The sequence below is a fragment of the Plectropomus leopardus genome, chromosome 11 (genome assembly GCF_026936395.1).
Source record: "Plectropomus leopardus strain MGB_pleo_1.0 chromosome 11, ASM2693639v1, whole genome shotgun sequence".
NCBI lineage: Eukaryota > Metazoa > Chordata > Actinopteri > Perciformes > Serranidae > Plectropomus > Plectropomus leopardus.
In genome coordinates, this window is record NC_142186.1 from 25066860 (window position 1) to 25082493 (window position 15634).

The following is a 15634-nucleotide window of genomic DNA, read 5'->3' on the forward strand; positions in this document are numbered from 1 at the left end:
TCCATTGCCCCTTTTCAGTCTTCACCATACTATGCAGGGTGCTCACACTCTCTAACGTTTTAATGTATGAAAAACTGTATTATTCCTCATTTTGCAAAGTCTTTTAGTCACTAAGCCATTACTTGCTGTAGTTTTCATTAGTTTATGCCAACATTTCTTTTTGCCAAGACAAACAAATCCTGGAGGTTAAATTCCACTGCAAAACACAACAAACCACAGCCTGTATCACATTAATGATCCATTTCAGCACCACACAGTAATGAGAGCCTAAAACTGCTGTCAAAAGAGCTAAACTTACTGCAGACATGGGATGGACTTACTGTGTTATATGGTAAGCTATGCTAACAAATGTTATATTACCTTCATGTTGTGTGTTGTTTTATTGTGAATATTTATCTTTGAAAATTTTTATCTTGAAAAAAAGTTTCAGTATTTACATGCTATAAGTGTTATACTACAATACAGGGCTCTGTATGATACATTTTTAAAAATTTGAGTAAGTGATTAATTTTACAAGTACAATAAAGGAAACTTTATTTGCTTGCAACTGTTAAAATGACTATCACTGTGTTTCTTCTTTTTCTGTTTGAATCAACTTTGCACTCACACCTTGGTGCTAACTCTTTCTGTTTGTGCATAATTCCAGGTTCCTGTGTTTTGCAGTGACTGAGTGCCAGCAGCCTCCGGACTCCAAATCTATAATACATGGTCAGTATAATTAAGATCAATAAGTCAGTCAGTCAAGACTTGCTTAATCAATGAGCAGCTCCAAGATTTGTCTATAGATGACGTTATAACAATCATGATCTGAATTCACTGATAAAAAATCATTTAAACAAGGTGTTTTGTAACCGATACTACATCTATGTGACTTGTGACTGAGCAAAAAGGGCAGGCTGATGATGGTTTAATTTTTTTTTCTTTCACTGGCAAAATATTGATATTTCTTGTTTGGTTCTTGTGCAGTAATTGATTGTGGTGAGCCTGATGTTTTGCTGAATGGAGGGGTGACCTTCCTGTCTGGCTCTCAGAATCAGCACCACTCTGTTATTCAGTATCACTGTAATGAACCTTTTTACACTTTTCCTGGGGGTGTAAATGGTGAGATAATAACATATATTATTCCAAAAAATATAATTAAAAAGTATTTCAATTTTTTTTTATGTAGCTTAATTGAAAAAAAAATCTCCTGGTCTGCAGTTACTTTCACCTGTGAAGCAGATGGAAAGTGGAGGTCCAACCACAGTGATGTCACTTCAACATGTATACCAGGTATTAGAACCTTGATAAACCTAATCTAGGAAACTTGAGTTAAAAAATGAGTTAAAAAAATGAATATACTGTATGTTTCTGTGAAGCTAATTTATGTCTGTCTCTTCCAGTTTGTGGAAAGCCCACAAAACTTATCTCTACTTATCAGAGGGTCATGGGAGGCAGTGAAGCTCCAGACAAAACCATCCCATGGCAAGTGCTAATTCATGCAGTAGGAGAAGGTGGAGGGATGGTGATTGCAGACCACTGGATTTTGACTGCAGCTCAACTTGTCGTACGTAATGGAGGTCTAGTGTCAAACAAGACTGTTAGGGTAAGTGGGCCATTGTAGGTTTTATCTGCATGCCCATTGCCTCCATGTTTTTGAAATTACTTTTTTTTCCTTCTTTGTTGTTGATTTGCAGATTTACATGGGACTTACTGATACTGAAACCCCGTTGGGCTCTCCTGTGTATGCTGACTCAATCCATATTCACCCCGAATATCAACCCTTTTCTAATGACATTGCCTTGATCAAACTACGTGACCCAATCACATTCAACTCATCCGTTATGCCAATATGTTTGCCAGCAGCAGGAGCCACATACGTTACTGGAGAGATGGGGTAATTAAACAACTGAGAATTCTGATTTTATAATGCTATAATCCATTTAAAAAAAAAATCAATTTGTTTAAAGTTTTTTTTTCAACCATTTAATCATTTCATCTTGTATTTTGGTATGTGTTGTGCCTACATGTGAATCTTGTTAAGTCTCTGTACAGATGATTCTGATTTGCTCTTTTCTATTCGGTTCATCATAATTGTCTTGTCTTAATTTCTTTTTTCAGGCTGGTGTCAGGCTTTGGCTTTATTGCCGTACACAAAAGAAACACAAAGCTGAGGTACGTGCAGATCCCTGTGGTGGATCAGGAGACATGCATGAACTCAGTCTCTCCGTCAAGTCTTTCAAATGACACGTTTTGTGCTGGAGTCCCTGAAGGTGGGAAAGACTCTTGTGCTGGGGACGGTGGAAGCCCCTTCGCCCTGACAGACAACGGACGGTTCTGGGCTGCTGGGATTGTCAGCTGGGGGGTTGGCTGTGGAGTGCAAGGAAAATATGGATTCTATACCAGAGTTGCTAACCACATGGACTGGATCGACAGGACCATGTTGGAGAACTAGCCATTAGCCATTGTTGACTCTGTTTTTCTCAGTTTTATACCAGCATTTATTTTTGCCAAGACAAACAAAACCTGGAGGTTAAATTCCATTGCAAAATACTATAAACCACAGCCTGTGTGACATTAATGGTCCATTTGAGGATGAGACATTTTGCCTAAAACTGCAGTTATACAGAGATTATTATCGACATGGAAATGACCCACCGAGTTATATGGTAAGCTATGCAAACAAATGTTTACACCTTCATGTTGCATATTGTAGTGAATATTTCATGTTATGATTTTATTTTTATGATTTTTTATATTTAAAATAATTCACAGTGTCAGTGTGTAACTGCACTACAGCTCTGTCTATAGGCAGTTTTCAAGTTTGACTTTAAGTGGTAAATTTTTCTAAGTGCAGTATAGCAAACTAAATCAATACTATTTTTTTTGCAGTTGTTAAAACTCACCGTCACTGTGTTTGTTCTGTTTTCTGTTTGTATCATCTTTGGACCCACACCTTAGTTCCTCCCTCTGTTTGTGCTCATTTCCAGGCTTCTGTGTTTGGCAGTGAGTGAGTTCTGGCAGCCGTCCACCTCTGAGTCTGAAGTGCATGGCGAGATCCAGTCCCCTCAGTATCCCCAGCCTTACCCCCCCAACCTGCTGAGGCAATGGGACCTCTGGGTTCCCCCAGGATACCAGATCCAGCTGTCACTAACACACCTGGATATTAAATTGTCTTCAGACTGCGATCAAGACTCTCTGACGGTCAGAGCTGCAATGAAACCTAATATTATGTTGTCATTCAATCAGTGTTTTGCTCGTCGTTCATCATTTCGCTGTTAGTGTTTGTGAGAAGGCACAACCTTGTCGGCATCCAGCTTCACTGACCTTTTACGGCTCTTGTGCTGCTGTAAGCTAAAGGCCAAACAAGCCTGCTAGTTTGGCAGGAAGTGCCTTGTAACGATATGTGGTCTTACAATGTCTGTTTTATTCTTCACACTTTTCAGGTCCTCCATGATCAAAAGGTCTTAAGGAAGTTTTGTGGCCAGGAAAACTCAGCTAATCACCCAGGCAAAGAGCCGATCCTTTCTCCAGGCAATAAACTGACTCTTGTCTTTCAAACCAGTGACTCCACCGCAGAGCTCCAACCGCACATTGGCTTCTCTGCTACCTACAAGGCAATAGGTAGGACTTTTCTGGTCACTTCCATCTTCCTACAATGCAATATGTCCCAAACCTTTAAGATAAATTCCACTTTAAAACATAAAGAACATTATGCTTTTCCAGGCATTTTGGTCAGTATGATTAATATCAGTAAACACACCACGGTCCCTTTAAGCTGAAAATAAGAACATTAAAACTTTTGAAGAGTCAATCAGTAAACTCATTATGGATGCTGTCATTGTGTCCTCGAAGTGGTTTAATCATTAAGCAGCTGTGAGATTTGTCTCATTAGATGTCAAGACGAAACTTTTTTCGAATTTAATAATTAAAATTAAGGCAAACAGCAATAGAAATATACAAAAATAAATTAAACTTTAAGTTAGTTTTCACACTTTTCATTATCAGACATAGATGAGTGCTCACAATCAGACCTTGAAGATGGAAGAGGTTCACTCTGCTCTCAGATATGCGTTAATGTCCCTGGTTCTTACCGCTGCTCCTGCCACCATGGGTACAAACTTCATTTAGACCAGCATACATGTCTGTGTGAGTATCATTTACACTGAATGCATGCTTGTATCTTATTGTGCGCCAAGCTTTGTCAGTAGTTACAGCATGGCATTAATGTGTTAGTGTAGAAAATAATCTTCATTTTTAGGAGAATCACTGAATCTCATTTTGCTACAATAATACCTGCTTTTACTTCTTGTTCAGTGTTCTGTGGTAATTGTATATTTGACAAGCATGAGGGACATCTAGCCAGTCCAGGATACCCTCGCCCCTCACCTCCTTTTCTGTCCTGCAAGTACATCATCTCTGTGGAGCCCGACCTGACGATCATTCTCAACTTCACCGATAACTTCCACATCGATAGCACGGACACTGAGCAAGGTCCCAGCTGTCTTCATCATTGGCTGCGGGTATGGTTTCTTTAAAACAAATGACAATTAAAAAACAAAAAAGTGCTACCCCATTAAACCTCAGTTTAAAAAACCTCACTACAACTCCTCTCCTCATAGGTGACCATCCCAAACAGAGAGCCCATTAAACTGTGTGGTGGAAAGAGTCCAGGTCTGATAGCTACAAACTCCAACACTGTCAGACTGGACTACCACACTGATGTTGAAGGCCTGAGTGGTGGCTGGAGCCTGGACTACAATACAAGTGGTGAGGAATGAAGGGAGAGAGACATGAGGTCTTTTGTTCATGCAGAGATTGTACCATTGGGGAGCTGCTAAGTCACAAAACCAAATAACAACGGCATTAGGCCAGCACAGTATTTGATTTTAGATAGCATGCCGGCATGCTGGTGGCAAGAGTCATGATGTGTAACACAACAGCATCTGCCTCGAGTGTTACATATAACATCTGTCGGACAGTGCTTTCTAAATAATAACAATGGCATAACGTGGAATTAACCATCAGTTACTGTCCCTGTTATATGACTGCTGATCTCGCCTTGCGCTCAGAGGGCAAGGAGCTCCCAGAGATCATTGTCTCCGTAATTTCAGGACATTTTCAGTAGCTGCTCTTTTTCTTTCAATTAGATTCAAATTGCTGCTAATTGTTTTTTAAATCACCCCTGGTGCTAAGTTGTACACATAAGACATCAAAATGCCACACCTCCATGGTCCCGTCCAGTCAGCTATCCCTTTTACACAGATGCTGATTCAACATAGCCAATACCTCAACTGTTGACTTAAAAGGCCAGACAACTGTGTCCCACCACTCCATGGCTGTACCTTTTACAAGGTAGGCAGAGGTAGAACAAGATTGTGACATTCTTCCTTGAGGAGGCTGTATAAGAGGGGCAATGGTGTTTTGTTCGGCTGACAGTAAGTCACCCCTGCCTTAACTCAATATTTTTAGACTTATTAGTCTAAGTCTATTTTATTTCTTTCTCTGGCAAACTATTAACTCTTGTGATGTTCATTTGCAGTAATTGATTGTGGAGAACCGGATGTTTTGCTGAATGGAGGGTCGACCTTCCTGTCTGGCTCTCGGAATCGCTACCTTTCTGTTATTCAGTATCACTGTAATGAACCATTTTACATTTTCCCTGGGGGAGAAAATGGTGAGCTATTTATAATTTATTATAAAATGTTATCAATAGAATTTGATTTTCTGATGTAGCTTAACTATAAATAAATGTTATTACCTTATTCCCTATTCAGTTACTCTCACTTGTGAAGCAGACGGAAAGTGGAGATCTAACAACCATCTCATTCCAACATGTATACCTGGTATTAAAACTTTGTAATATCTAATCAAAGACACTTGAAGTCAAATATGTCTGTGACTGTGTGTGAACTTAATTTATGTCTGTCTCATCCAGTCTGTGGACAGCCCACAAAACTCCTCTCAGCCTATGAGAGGATCATTGGAGGAAGTGACGCTCCAGACAATGCCATCCCCTGGCAAGTGCGACTGGATGTAAATGCAAGAAGAGGAGGAGGCATGGTGATTGCAGATCGCTGGATTCTGACTGCAGCTCATCTCCTAATTCCAGTATCAAATGAGACTGTACAGGTAAGGGGCTAATATAGGTTTTATCTGCATGCTCATTCTCTGCATTACTTTGAATTAACATGAACTTTCTCTAATGCTGTTGATTTGTAGATTTACATAGGAGGTAACAGTGTCAACACCAAGAACGTCTCTCGTGTGCATGCTGCCTCAATCCATATTCACCCTGAATACAACAACCACAACGGTTTCGACTTCAACAACGACATTGCCTTGATCAAACTGCAAGACCCGATTACATTCAGCTCATCTATTATGCCAATATGTTTGCCAGCAGAGGGTGCCACATACGTTACTGGCGAGATGGGGTAAAAGAAGAGTTTTATTTCATGCTATATAATCTGTTTTATATTCTGTTAATTTTTTTAGTTATCCTTTTAATTTAATAATTTACTCTTGTATGTTTATTTTTATTATGCTTTCTTTCCCCTTTGTTGTGTCAACATGTGAAAAATGTCCAGTCTCTGTACAGGAGACTGATTATTTTTATGCCTCTGTGCCGGTGATAACCACAGCCGGAGGCATTATGTTTTCATGTTGTCCATCCGTCCATCTGTCAGTCTGTTTGTCCCATTTTTGTGAATGCGATATCCCACTAATGCCTCAAGGGTTTTTGTCAAATTCAACAGAAATACTCCCTTGGACTCAATTATGAACTGATTGGATTTTAATGTTCAAAGGTCAAGGTCACTGTGACCTTGCATCCATCTTATTCTCTTGAATGATATATCTCTATTACAGCCAGAGGGAAATTTTTCAAATTTGACACAAACATCCACTTGGATTGAAGAATGTACTTTAACATGTTTTTGGCCAAAACTCAAGAATTCTTATGCTAATTATGACAAAAATTGACACAAATGTTTCACAGAATGCAATTATGAAGTGCTGACATTGTGCATCCAATGGTCAAAGGTCAACTTCTCGGTGACATCATAATAATCTGCAAAATCACTTTTCTGGTTATTACTTAACATCATAGCTCAGGAAGAGAAGAGGAGGCATTTGGACAGATACTGAATCGGTGACACTAATCTTGAATCCTGATTGTGGAGATATTCTGTGCTGCTGGGGGGAAGATTTATGTGAAGCATCCATGTTTTCACAGACATAGACGTAAACTGTAAGAGAAACTTAACTGTTGCAGGGACGCAAAGAACCGCTGGGTTGTAATTGTAGTTTCTACTGAGTTCACAATAACTGACTTGTCTTAATTTTTTTCAGACTGGTGTCAGGCTTTGGTCGTGGTGGCCAACAGCCTCCAACAAATAGGCTGAGGTACGTGCAGATCCCTGTGGTGGATCAGGAGACATGCATTGAGTCAATCACTTCGTTAAAGCCTAGAGACACCATACTAAGTGTGACCAATAACATGTTTTGTGCTGGAGTCCCTGAAGGTGGGAAAGACTCTTGTGCTGGGGACGGTGGAAGCCCCTTCGCCCTGAGAGACAACGGACAGTTCTGGGCTGCTGGGATTGTCAGCTGGGGGGTTGGCTGTGGACGGCCAAGGGTATATGGGTTCTATACCAGAGTTGCTAACTACATGGACTGGATCAAGGAGACCATGCAGGAAAACTGAATACAGTAATTAAATCAATATCAAACAAAGTGTAAAATGATTTAAAAAACATTATTTTGCTATAAATATACTCTTTCTGCAGTGTTGATGAATATTGTGTCACAAAAAGCTATGAATTAAAATAATCTTCTGGCTGACCTTAAAATGATCAAATGCAGATTTCTTATTGTTTTTAGAACCATCTCAAAACTAACATTTTTCTTCAAGAGCTCACAAAGACAGTCGTCTCTCCTGTGCTGATATTTGATTGCATACAAACTCTGCTTCACTTGTAATTTATCTAGTTTGGTCAAGTGAACAGTTACTGGCCTCGTTTTTTTCTCCACTTCTTGCTTGCCTTTTTTTTCTTTTTCTTTTTTTTTTTTGCCAGAACAACTTTGTTTTAAATGCTGCAGCAGACTTGCAGCATGTGATACCCAGGAAACTATATTTATAATTATATTAGCTATTTAAAGTTATGGCACAGATCAAAAAATGTATACATATATATTTAAAAACTTTTGTTGTGTCATTCACCTGTTTGCTTTTTTGTGCTTATTTTCAGGCAATTTTCTTGTACCTTTTTACTAATTTCATGCTAAGTTTGGGGCCAGGTCCTGTTAAATTGCCTCTTCCCCCATGTTTCTGAAAGAAATCAAACTAATGTTGTCAAGTTTCAAAGGGTTAACTCTCAACAAGTAAAGAATTGTTTTTCCCAAGCTGTTTATGAAAATACAGTATATCTGAATAGTCACACATTCAAACATATATTATATGCCAGATTTTATATAGATATAAATGCCAGTTCCCTTTTTGTAATTATGTTGTTTTCAGTGAACATGGCAATTTGTTTCCATAGTGACCCATGACCCGCTCTCTGCTGCTCTCTCATTGGTCGATCCTGACCTGTCTCACTTTCGCTTTCTATCCTCCACTGCTGCTTTCTGCGCATGCTCCACAGACAACGAGCCGAGATGACAGCTATACTACCTCAACAGTTTACTATTATACAATACTACAACTAGCTATCGTGTTACATTAGATTAAATGCTGTAGAGCTATTGCGCGTTTTGGATTGGATGGAAAAAAGGCAGTAAAACACACAGCGGAGTGAAGAAGCTGTTGTTAGTCGCTGAAATCAAAAGTGAAAGTATGCTCGTGCGCCTCTGTTTTTAGCAGTTGTTTCACCTTATGTCGTCTTAAATGTTAGTTTAGCCATTTTTTTACTTATAAAAACACGAGACTCCATGATGATTCTTAAAATAATTTGGTTTGGATACTTTCTGACGTGCGTTTACGGTAAGAGCATTCATCTTGACTTTAGTTGATGCAGCACTTAGACATAAACGTTAGTTGATTGTCCAATTCAATAATAAAGTTTTTAGGGAAATATTAATTTCACAATGTCTTACTGAGATGATTTTAGTAATATTGTATTGTATTAGTGGCCCTGTGTGACTGTGAATTCCTGGGAAGTTTCCTGGAAAGAACTGTGTAATCGATTCTAACTGTTATGCACTGTGTACACTTTCAATTAATTGAATGAAATTAACTTCTGATCTCGTGTAATCTATAATATCAGATATCCAAGGGTGTAAGTTTTGTTTCAACATAGGAGGACACACCAGAGAATTCTGAGCACCAGACACTTAATATTCTTTTTTTAGTTTTTATTTGCTTTTTTTTAAAAAAAAACAACAAAACAAAACAAAAAACCCTCTGTTTATAGTGTTAATGTCAATGCTTTTGTCAAAATAAAAGTGGGATGTGTTGCCTGCATCAGCTGAGCATACAAAAATAGGAATTTTGGGTAAAGGCAAGTAAACAGTTCAATAGGTATGTGTGAAGATAAAACATGTTAAGTAATAAATGAATAAATAATTTGACCTGCAACCCTGAATAGGATAAGCCATTATGAAGAATAAATGAATAAATAAAATGAACAATGAATTAATATTTACTATAGTGTAAATGGAGCTGCTTCTTGAAGTAAATTCTTATGGAAATTAACAATTGCTTCAAGGCTGAACAAAACTAAAATATATTCATTTAGTTTAAAAAAAAAGTCTTTATTTGCCTGTAATTTGTACAAAATTCCATAGTTTTTCCAGGAAACTTTCGAGACATCATTAGGAAATTATGGATCTATAAAACAAAGCCTCTCTGTTATTCTATTATTTCTGTTTAATTGTAGTCTTCTGATATTTGTTTACCTGATTATGATAAAAAAATTGTAACGTCTAAGTAAATTAAAGTTTACTTAGTTAACCTCCATGTGTAATGGTATTTTTAAAACTTGACACTCATTATTTCCAGATAATGAATTAAGATTTTCAAGAAGACTTAACTTTTTTGTTATTTGTCAGGTGACGGGGTCGCAGATGTGGTACTCTCCTGCGCCCTGGTGGAGGAGGGAGTCGGACTGGCTGGAATGGGCGGTGGATCTCTTTTCAAACGGACTCCAGCCACTCTTGTCTTAAGAGATGTCGCAGTGGCTCCTGACGAATCACCCGAAACACTCACCCCGTTTGTCCCGCCTTCAATCCCTGACCCAGATGCCATCCTGTTAGAAACCAAAGGTTTTCACCGTCTCCTCTACATATAATGTGTAGTATAATATAAGCATAACCTTGTGCTGATCTTCTCCCCTCATCACTCTGCGTTAGTGTCATCACCTGAGATCCCCAATGCACACGTGTTGCTCCATGCGGACTGCAATGATCAGGAGGTGATGTGTGAAATAAGCCGTTACTCCCCGCATGGATCTCAGGAAGGTTCAGATCCAGCTTATTTCATGGTGTCTCTTAATGTGGAAGGAGTCGATTTCAGCACTTCGTTGATTCTGCAAACATTGAAGGTAGAGAAGGACCAGTCGACCCTCATACAAAGCAAACTGGGCCTGCCTCTTAGCCAGTCGGGAACTCTTCTGACTGAAGGTGAGTTTGATATCACATTGCATCTTTTCAGTGAAACGTATTAAAGACATCATTCTCTCAATGTTTTTTTCTCTGCTGTTGTCTGTGTTTTATCTTTCAGTGATATTGCTGGTGTTTTCCCACATAAAGTCAGTATCTGCCACCCTGAGAGGTGACGCTCTCCTCAGCTGCGGCTTTAAGCAGCAGGAAGTACCCTTAGCGCAGGAAGTGGGCATTGAATGGCGACTGCAGCACAGGGGCAAAGGGTGGAAAGTGCTTGAAATGAAGACAAGGCTGGATGATGCAGAAGGTAGCACAGTGGGTAAGTGCTGTGTGTGGAAAGGTGCGCCCGGCCTCTTCTGGATTATCCAGGGTCTTTAGGAGGATTCAAACTCTAAAGGTCACTTCTTGTGGCTCTGAGGGTGACCGTACTGATAGTGTTGATGATGATACATTAGTGGCTTTATTGGATTTGAAGTTCATGAATAAATAATGCAAATAACCACTAAATGCTCATTTTTAGTGAGGTTCTGAGGGCAATTTTGGTAAATCACATCACATCTCAAAATGAGATTTTTCATGTGGTTGTGTTACATTAAACAGAAATACACTTAAATTCTACGTGTGGGGCATACACACACGTTAGCCATTGGTCTAACACTAAGCACTAAGGTCTAACACTCATGCATCAGAATAATTAAATAACTCTTAACCAGTTTCTGTATTATTTTCTGTCCTCAGCGCAAGAAGAAAGGAAGGGCTCAAGCATGGATGCAGCCCAAGTTGTCGGTGAAGGTAACGCATCCATGAGTCTGACCAAGCTGAGGGTTGTGGATGAGGGGACGTACATCTGTACTGTCAGTATTGGCCTTTTCCATGCCCAGCAGGTCATTCAACTCCATATTAATCGTAAGTTTCACCCTAATCTCTCAATATTGAGGAACAATTTACTGAATATATTTCAATTCTGCCTCTGTTTCTCATCCTTTCAGAGCCACCTCAGGTTTCACTCTCAAAGGAGAAGTTGGTTTTGGAGACGTCGCCCCAGACTCTGAGCTGCCACTGCACTAAATACTATCCACTGGACGCTCAGGTCTGTAACTATTATGTTACAACTTACATCTTAATTTTCATTAATTAAATCTCGATGGACACTTTAAGGTCCTAGAAGATGAGAAGTTAAGTAACTGAGGTCAAGGGATCATATAATTTACCGCTGTGTAGAGAGGCCTGGTATGCACTTTTGGGCATGTTACATGTTAAACACAGCAGCGTCTGCCTTTAGTGTGACACATAACCATAGACTGTATATAAAGATGGATGACATGCCCCCACTTACTCCTGCTATGCTTAAGTGAGGTTAAAAACTCTGAGCTAGAGGCGTTGCCATTTTGTGAGGATGATGTCATTGAGAGCCAGTCTATTCTATTAACCAGCCAATAGAAATGCAGCATGAAATGACGCACTGATCGGCGAGGCACTGCTAAATCCCAGTAGATAAATGCTAATAATGCTAATAAATACTTACATTATTTCAAGCTGTTGTTGCAAAATTGGCATGTCAAGTTGCCCTATTTTCCCCAGCCGCGATGGTGTCCACATTCACCTCCTGCTCCTTTTTTTGTGACTTTTTTTGACACACATAAATGCCACTATAGCGAGGGCTCAATTCATGTTTGTTTACTACAGTGGGGTAGATGGATGACGTATGCCGACAATGTTTTGTTCTTGTGTATTGACATCGATGGACGTATGTCGTAGCCTGCGATTCAAGAGGGGTTGTTATTGTACAATCTGTATACATCAAACTTAATGTCATACGCAAGTGTATTAGGATCCATGTTTCACAGTTTTACTTGCACTAAGCTTATAAGATTGCTTAAATCTCACAGTCTGTAGTCTGTGTACAGAACGGCAAAGCCCTCTGTCAAACACGAACCAAACTCTTTCCAAACACTGAGACTAAGCAGTGTTGATCAAATATCAGCCAGATTCTGCTACCGTGTTGCCTATTTCTCAAATGTTTTATTCAAATATTAAAGTGCAGTGTTTAACAGTGATTTGAGATTGTTTGTTGTCAGCCAGCTGCCATATTGTTTCCTGTGTCAAAATGGACAAGCTTGCATTTAGTCCCCACCAGTAAGAGCATTTATTCATAAGGGTAGTTGTGGATTTTCTGACTCTTGACCAAAGCAAATGCCACAGTGCTTTCCCTCCGTTTTCTCTGGTCATATAGCACCAATGTTTAAAAGTATTTGCTCCCCTCTACTACATAGGTAACCAGTTATGTGTAAAGATGATCTTTCTGGCACTGCGATACTTCCCTTATATCAGCTTATCAGTCAGTTCGAAAGCACATTGAACTGCTATAACCTGTATGAAAAGGGCTGTGCAGAGAAAGTGTGATTGATTCATTGTCATATTTATCTGCATTCTTGTTCCTTTCAGATGGAGTGGTTGTCCCTCTCTCCTGCAGATACAGAGCCCACAGTGCTTCCAGATCAGGGCTCTCTCTCCAGCCACCGGCAGCATGGTGACGGGACTTTTTCTCTGTCGTCTCACCTTACTGTACCCGCCAGTGTCTCCCCTGGAACTAAAATCACCTGCAGGGTGTCCCACCCAGCTTTGGACACTCCTCTCTCTGTCAGTCTGGTTGTAGAAAGTCCAAAACCAGGTATTTATGTGTGGCTGTTGCTGTGATTATGTTTAAGTCTGCATTTTTAAAGGGGTCGTTTTAAATGTTTGGAAACACACTGTGTTGCCGAGAGTGTGGCAGTCTGATGTCAGTATTGTATTGTATTCACCTCTGGAAAATGCAAAAATGCAGTTTTCATTTTGTCACTCAACCACCACAAAATTTTCAGACACAGAGCAATGATATAATCATCATCCTGCTTCATATTAAAGGTCTCGTGCGCAGAGTTTAGTTGCAACTAGAGGTGAGGTTGCAGAACTTGATTTTTTTCCATGTGCCAAGTGTGTAGGAGAATTACTAGAGTCAGTGTTTGTTTTGTCCATTCTGGGCTACTGTAGAGCATCACTGTGGACTCCATGGAAGAGGACCCACTCTGTGTTTAGATAAAATTGGCTCTTTCTAAAGTAACAGAAACACAATGATTCTTATTTTCATCTGATTATATATTAATGAAAACATAACAGAATATTATATTCTGTTTTTGCCAATAGATGTTCCTAAATCTTACACAATGGACCTTTGAACATATACTTTTTAGTCTTAATTGTTAATTTTCATTGCATGCTCTGCACTGTGTTGTGTAGCTTGTGCTTAATGTAAACCCTATGTAAAATCCTTAAAATTCTAAAATCCTGCTCTGTCTTTCACTCTACAGGTTCCTATTGGTGGGTTTTGGGTTTCCTGATCGTCACTGTGCTCTTCTTCTTCCAGGTTATGAGATAAGTTGGTAGATAGATATTCTAAAAGATACTCCTGACTTGAAAACTGAGCTGAGAGAAAATTTCTGTGTGTCATTAGTGAGTCTTTAATTTATTCCTGATTTCATTAGAAACCATGACTTAAACTCTTGTAGGCTTCTGCTAAAAAAAAGAATGAAAAGTGAAAAATGCATTTTTTTACGGGAAAAAAACTGGCTTACAAGCTGTATAATTAATTTGCTTTATATATTTGCTGTGTTTGAGTTTTATTTGTGATAGATTACTGCTTTTCTGTCACACAAAGTAAATTTACCACTGTTTTTTTCACTGTGACTCATTAGTCTGTGTTTTGCCTGTCTAGTGCTGTAGAAAAAAATAACTTACACAGTATTCAGTGTTTAGTGTCACCTTATCAGAGGACCTAAGATTGTTTTTATGCCCCCATGCTGTCGATAGCTGTGGCCAGAGGGATTCTGTTTTTTGGGTCGTCTGTCCATCAGTCAGTCTGTCCCATTCTCATGAGCACAATATCTCAAGACACCTTGAGAGCACAAACGTCCACTTGGACTCAAGAATGAAGTGATAAGAATTTAGTGATCAAGGTCACTGTGAGCTAACAAAACACGTTTTATGGCCATTACTTAAGAATTCATATGCTATTATGACAGTATTTCACACAAATGTCTAAAAACATAAAGTGATGACGATATAAAGTGATGATTTTATATCCAAAACATCAAAGATTAACGTCACTGTGAAACATATTGTTCTGCGCAAACACTCAAGGGGAGACATTTGGTCAGATACTGAATAGGTGACACTAACCTTAAAGTGGTGGTGACTTTATAGATCCTCTGTGCTGTTTGAAGCATCCATGTTTTCACAGACTTCATTGCAAACTGTAAATGCATCTGCAACTTTTTCTGTCAAACGTTAACATATAAGGTACAGTCAAATGTAATCCCATCAGTTCCTCTAATTTGTGCGAAATAAAAAGATCTTAATTAATAATCTATGTGTGTGATTAGGGGGCCTATTTCCTGATGAATATTCCCTGTCAGGATGCTGTCAATAACGCAGAAGTAGATACTCGTCTGAGGTGAAACAGTATGCAGCTCAGGTCCTTCATGATGTGGACACCAAGGTTCTTAAAGCTAATTGCCGTCTCCACTGAAGAGCCTTTGATATTAGATTGGGTATAGGTCTTTACCTGCTTGTTCCAAAGTCTTGGCAATAAAACTCGATACTTGTTTTTAACCTAGAGGTAACAACAAATAGACCACTTAGTAACTGCTGCTGAAAACATCAATAATTATCTTTTTTTTAATGTGTCTTTTAGTCTTTTAATTTGTCTTTTTTTCTTTTGTCTTTTTTCTGTCTGTCTATCTATCTATCTATCTATCTATATATCTATCTATCTCTCCATATGTAATCACGAATTCCACTCATTTATGAAGTTGTACAAGCTCTTGCATTGTCCATAGCACAATCCTGCAAATATTTCAAAATAGAATGCCTTGTGTGAACAACTGATGGGATTCTGTGAACAAATACGTTGTAAAAGGACTTTTATTTTGAAAGAGAATAAGGGATGTCTTGAGTAAAACAGACATCAATGTATTTACTCATCTCTGTGACAGAGAGAGACTTTTAAAGTGAA

General features: G+C 38.9%; 3 protein-coding genes across 3 annotated transcripts; all 3 read left to right on the forward strand.

Annotated features, from left to right (window-relative positions):
* The first annotated feature begins 52 nt into the window (after positions 1-52).
* LOC121945317 (complement C1r subcomponent-like) lies at positions 53-2560 on the forward strand. The gene is made up of 7 exons (XM_088084389.1): positions 53-331; positions 647-708; positions 967-1101; positions 1201-1272; positions 1383-1585; positions 1677-1876; positions 2101-2560. Exons 1-7 carry the CDS (start codon positions 306-308, stop codon positions 2432-2434), a joined length of 1032 nt encoding a protein of 343 aa, XP_087940515.1. The 5' UTR covers positions 53-305; the 3' UTR covers positions 2435-2560.
* LOC148188279 (complement C1r-B subcomponent-like) lies at positions 2510-7832 on the forward strand. Its single transcript, XM_088084388.1, has 11 exons — positions 2510-2648; positions 2970-3183; positions 3426-3603; positions 3988-4128; positions 4297-4502; positions 4602-4749; positions 5522-5656; positions 5757-5825; positions 5918-6111; positions 6202-6416; positions 7333-7832. The coding sequence occupies exons 1-11, from the start codon at positions 2623-2625 to the stop codon at positions 7685-7687; spliced, it is 1881 nt and encodes a 626-aa protein (XP_087940514.1). The 5' UTR covers positions 2510-2622; the 3' UTR covers positions 7688-7832.
* Positions 7833-7974: 142 nt separating this feature from the next.
* Positions 7975-14985, forward strand: tapbpl (TAP binding protein like). Its single transcript, XM_042489377.2, has 8 exons — positions 7975-8965; positions 10033-10245; positions 10333-10602; positions 10703-10903; positions 11323-11490; positions 11574-11674; positions 13030-13255; positions 13932-14985. The coding sequence occupies exons 1-8, from the start codon at positions 8914-8916 to the stop codon at positions 13997-13999; spliced, it is 1299 nt and encodes a 432-aa protein (XP_042345311.2). The 5' UTR covers positions 7975-8913; the 3' UTR covers positions 14000-14985.
* The last annotated feature ends 649 nt before the right edge of the window (positions 14986-15634 follow it).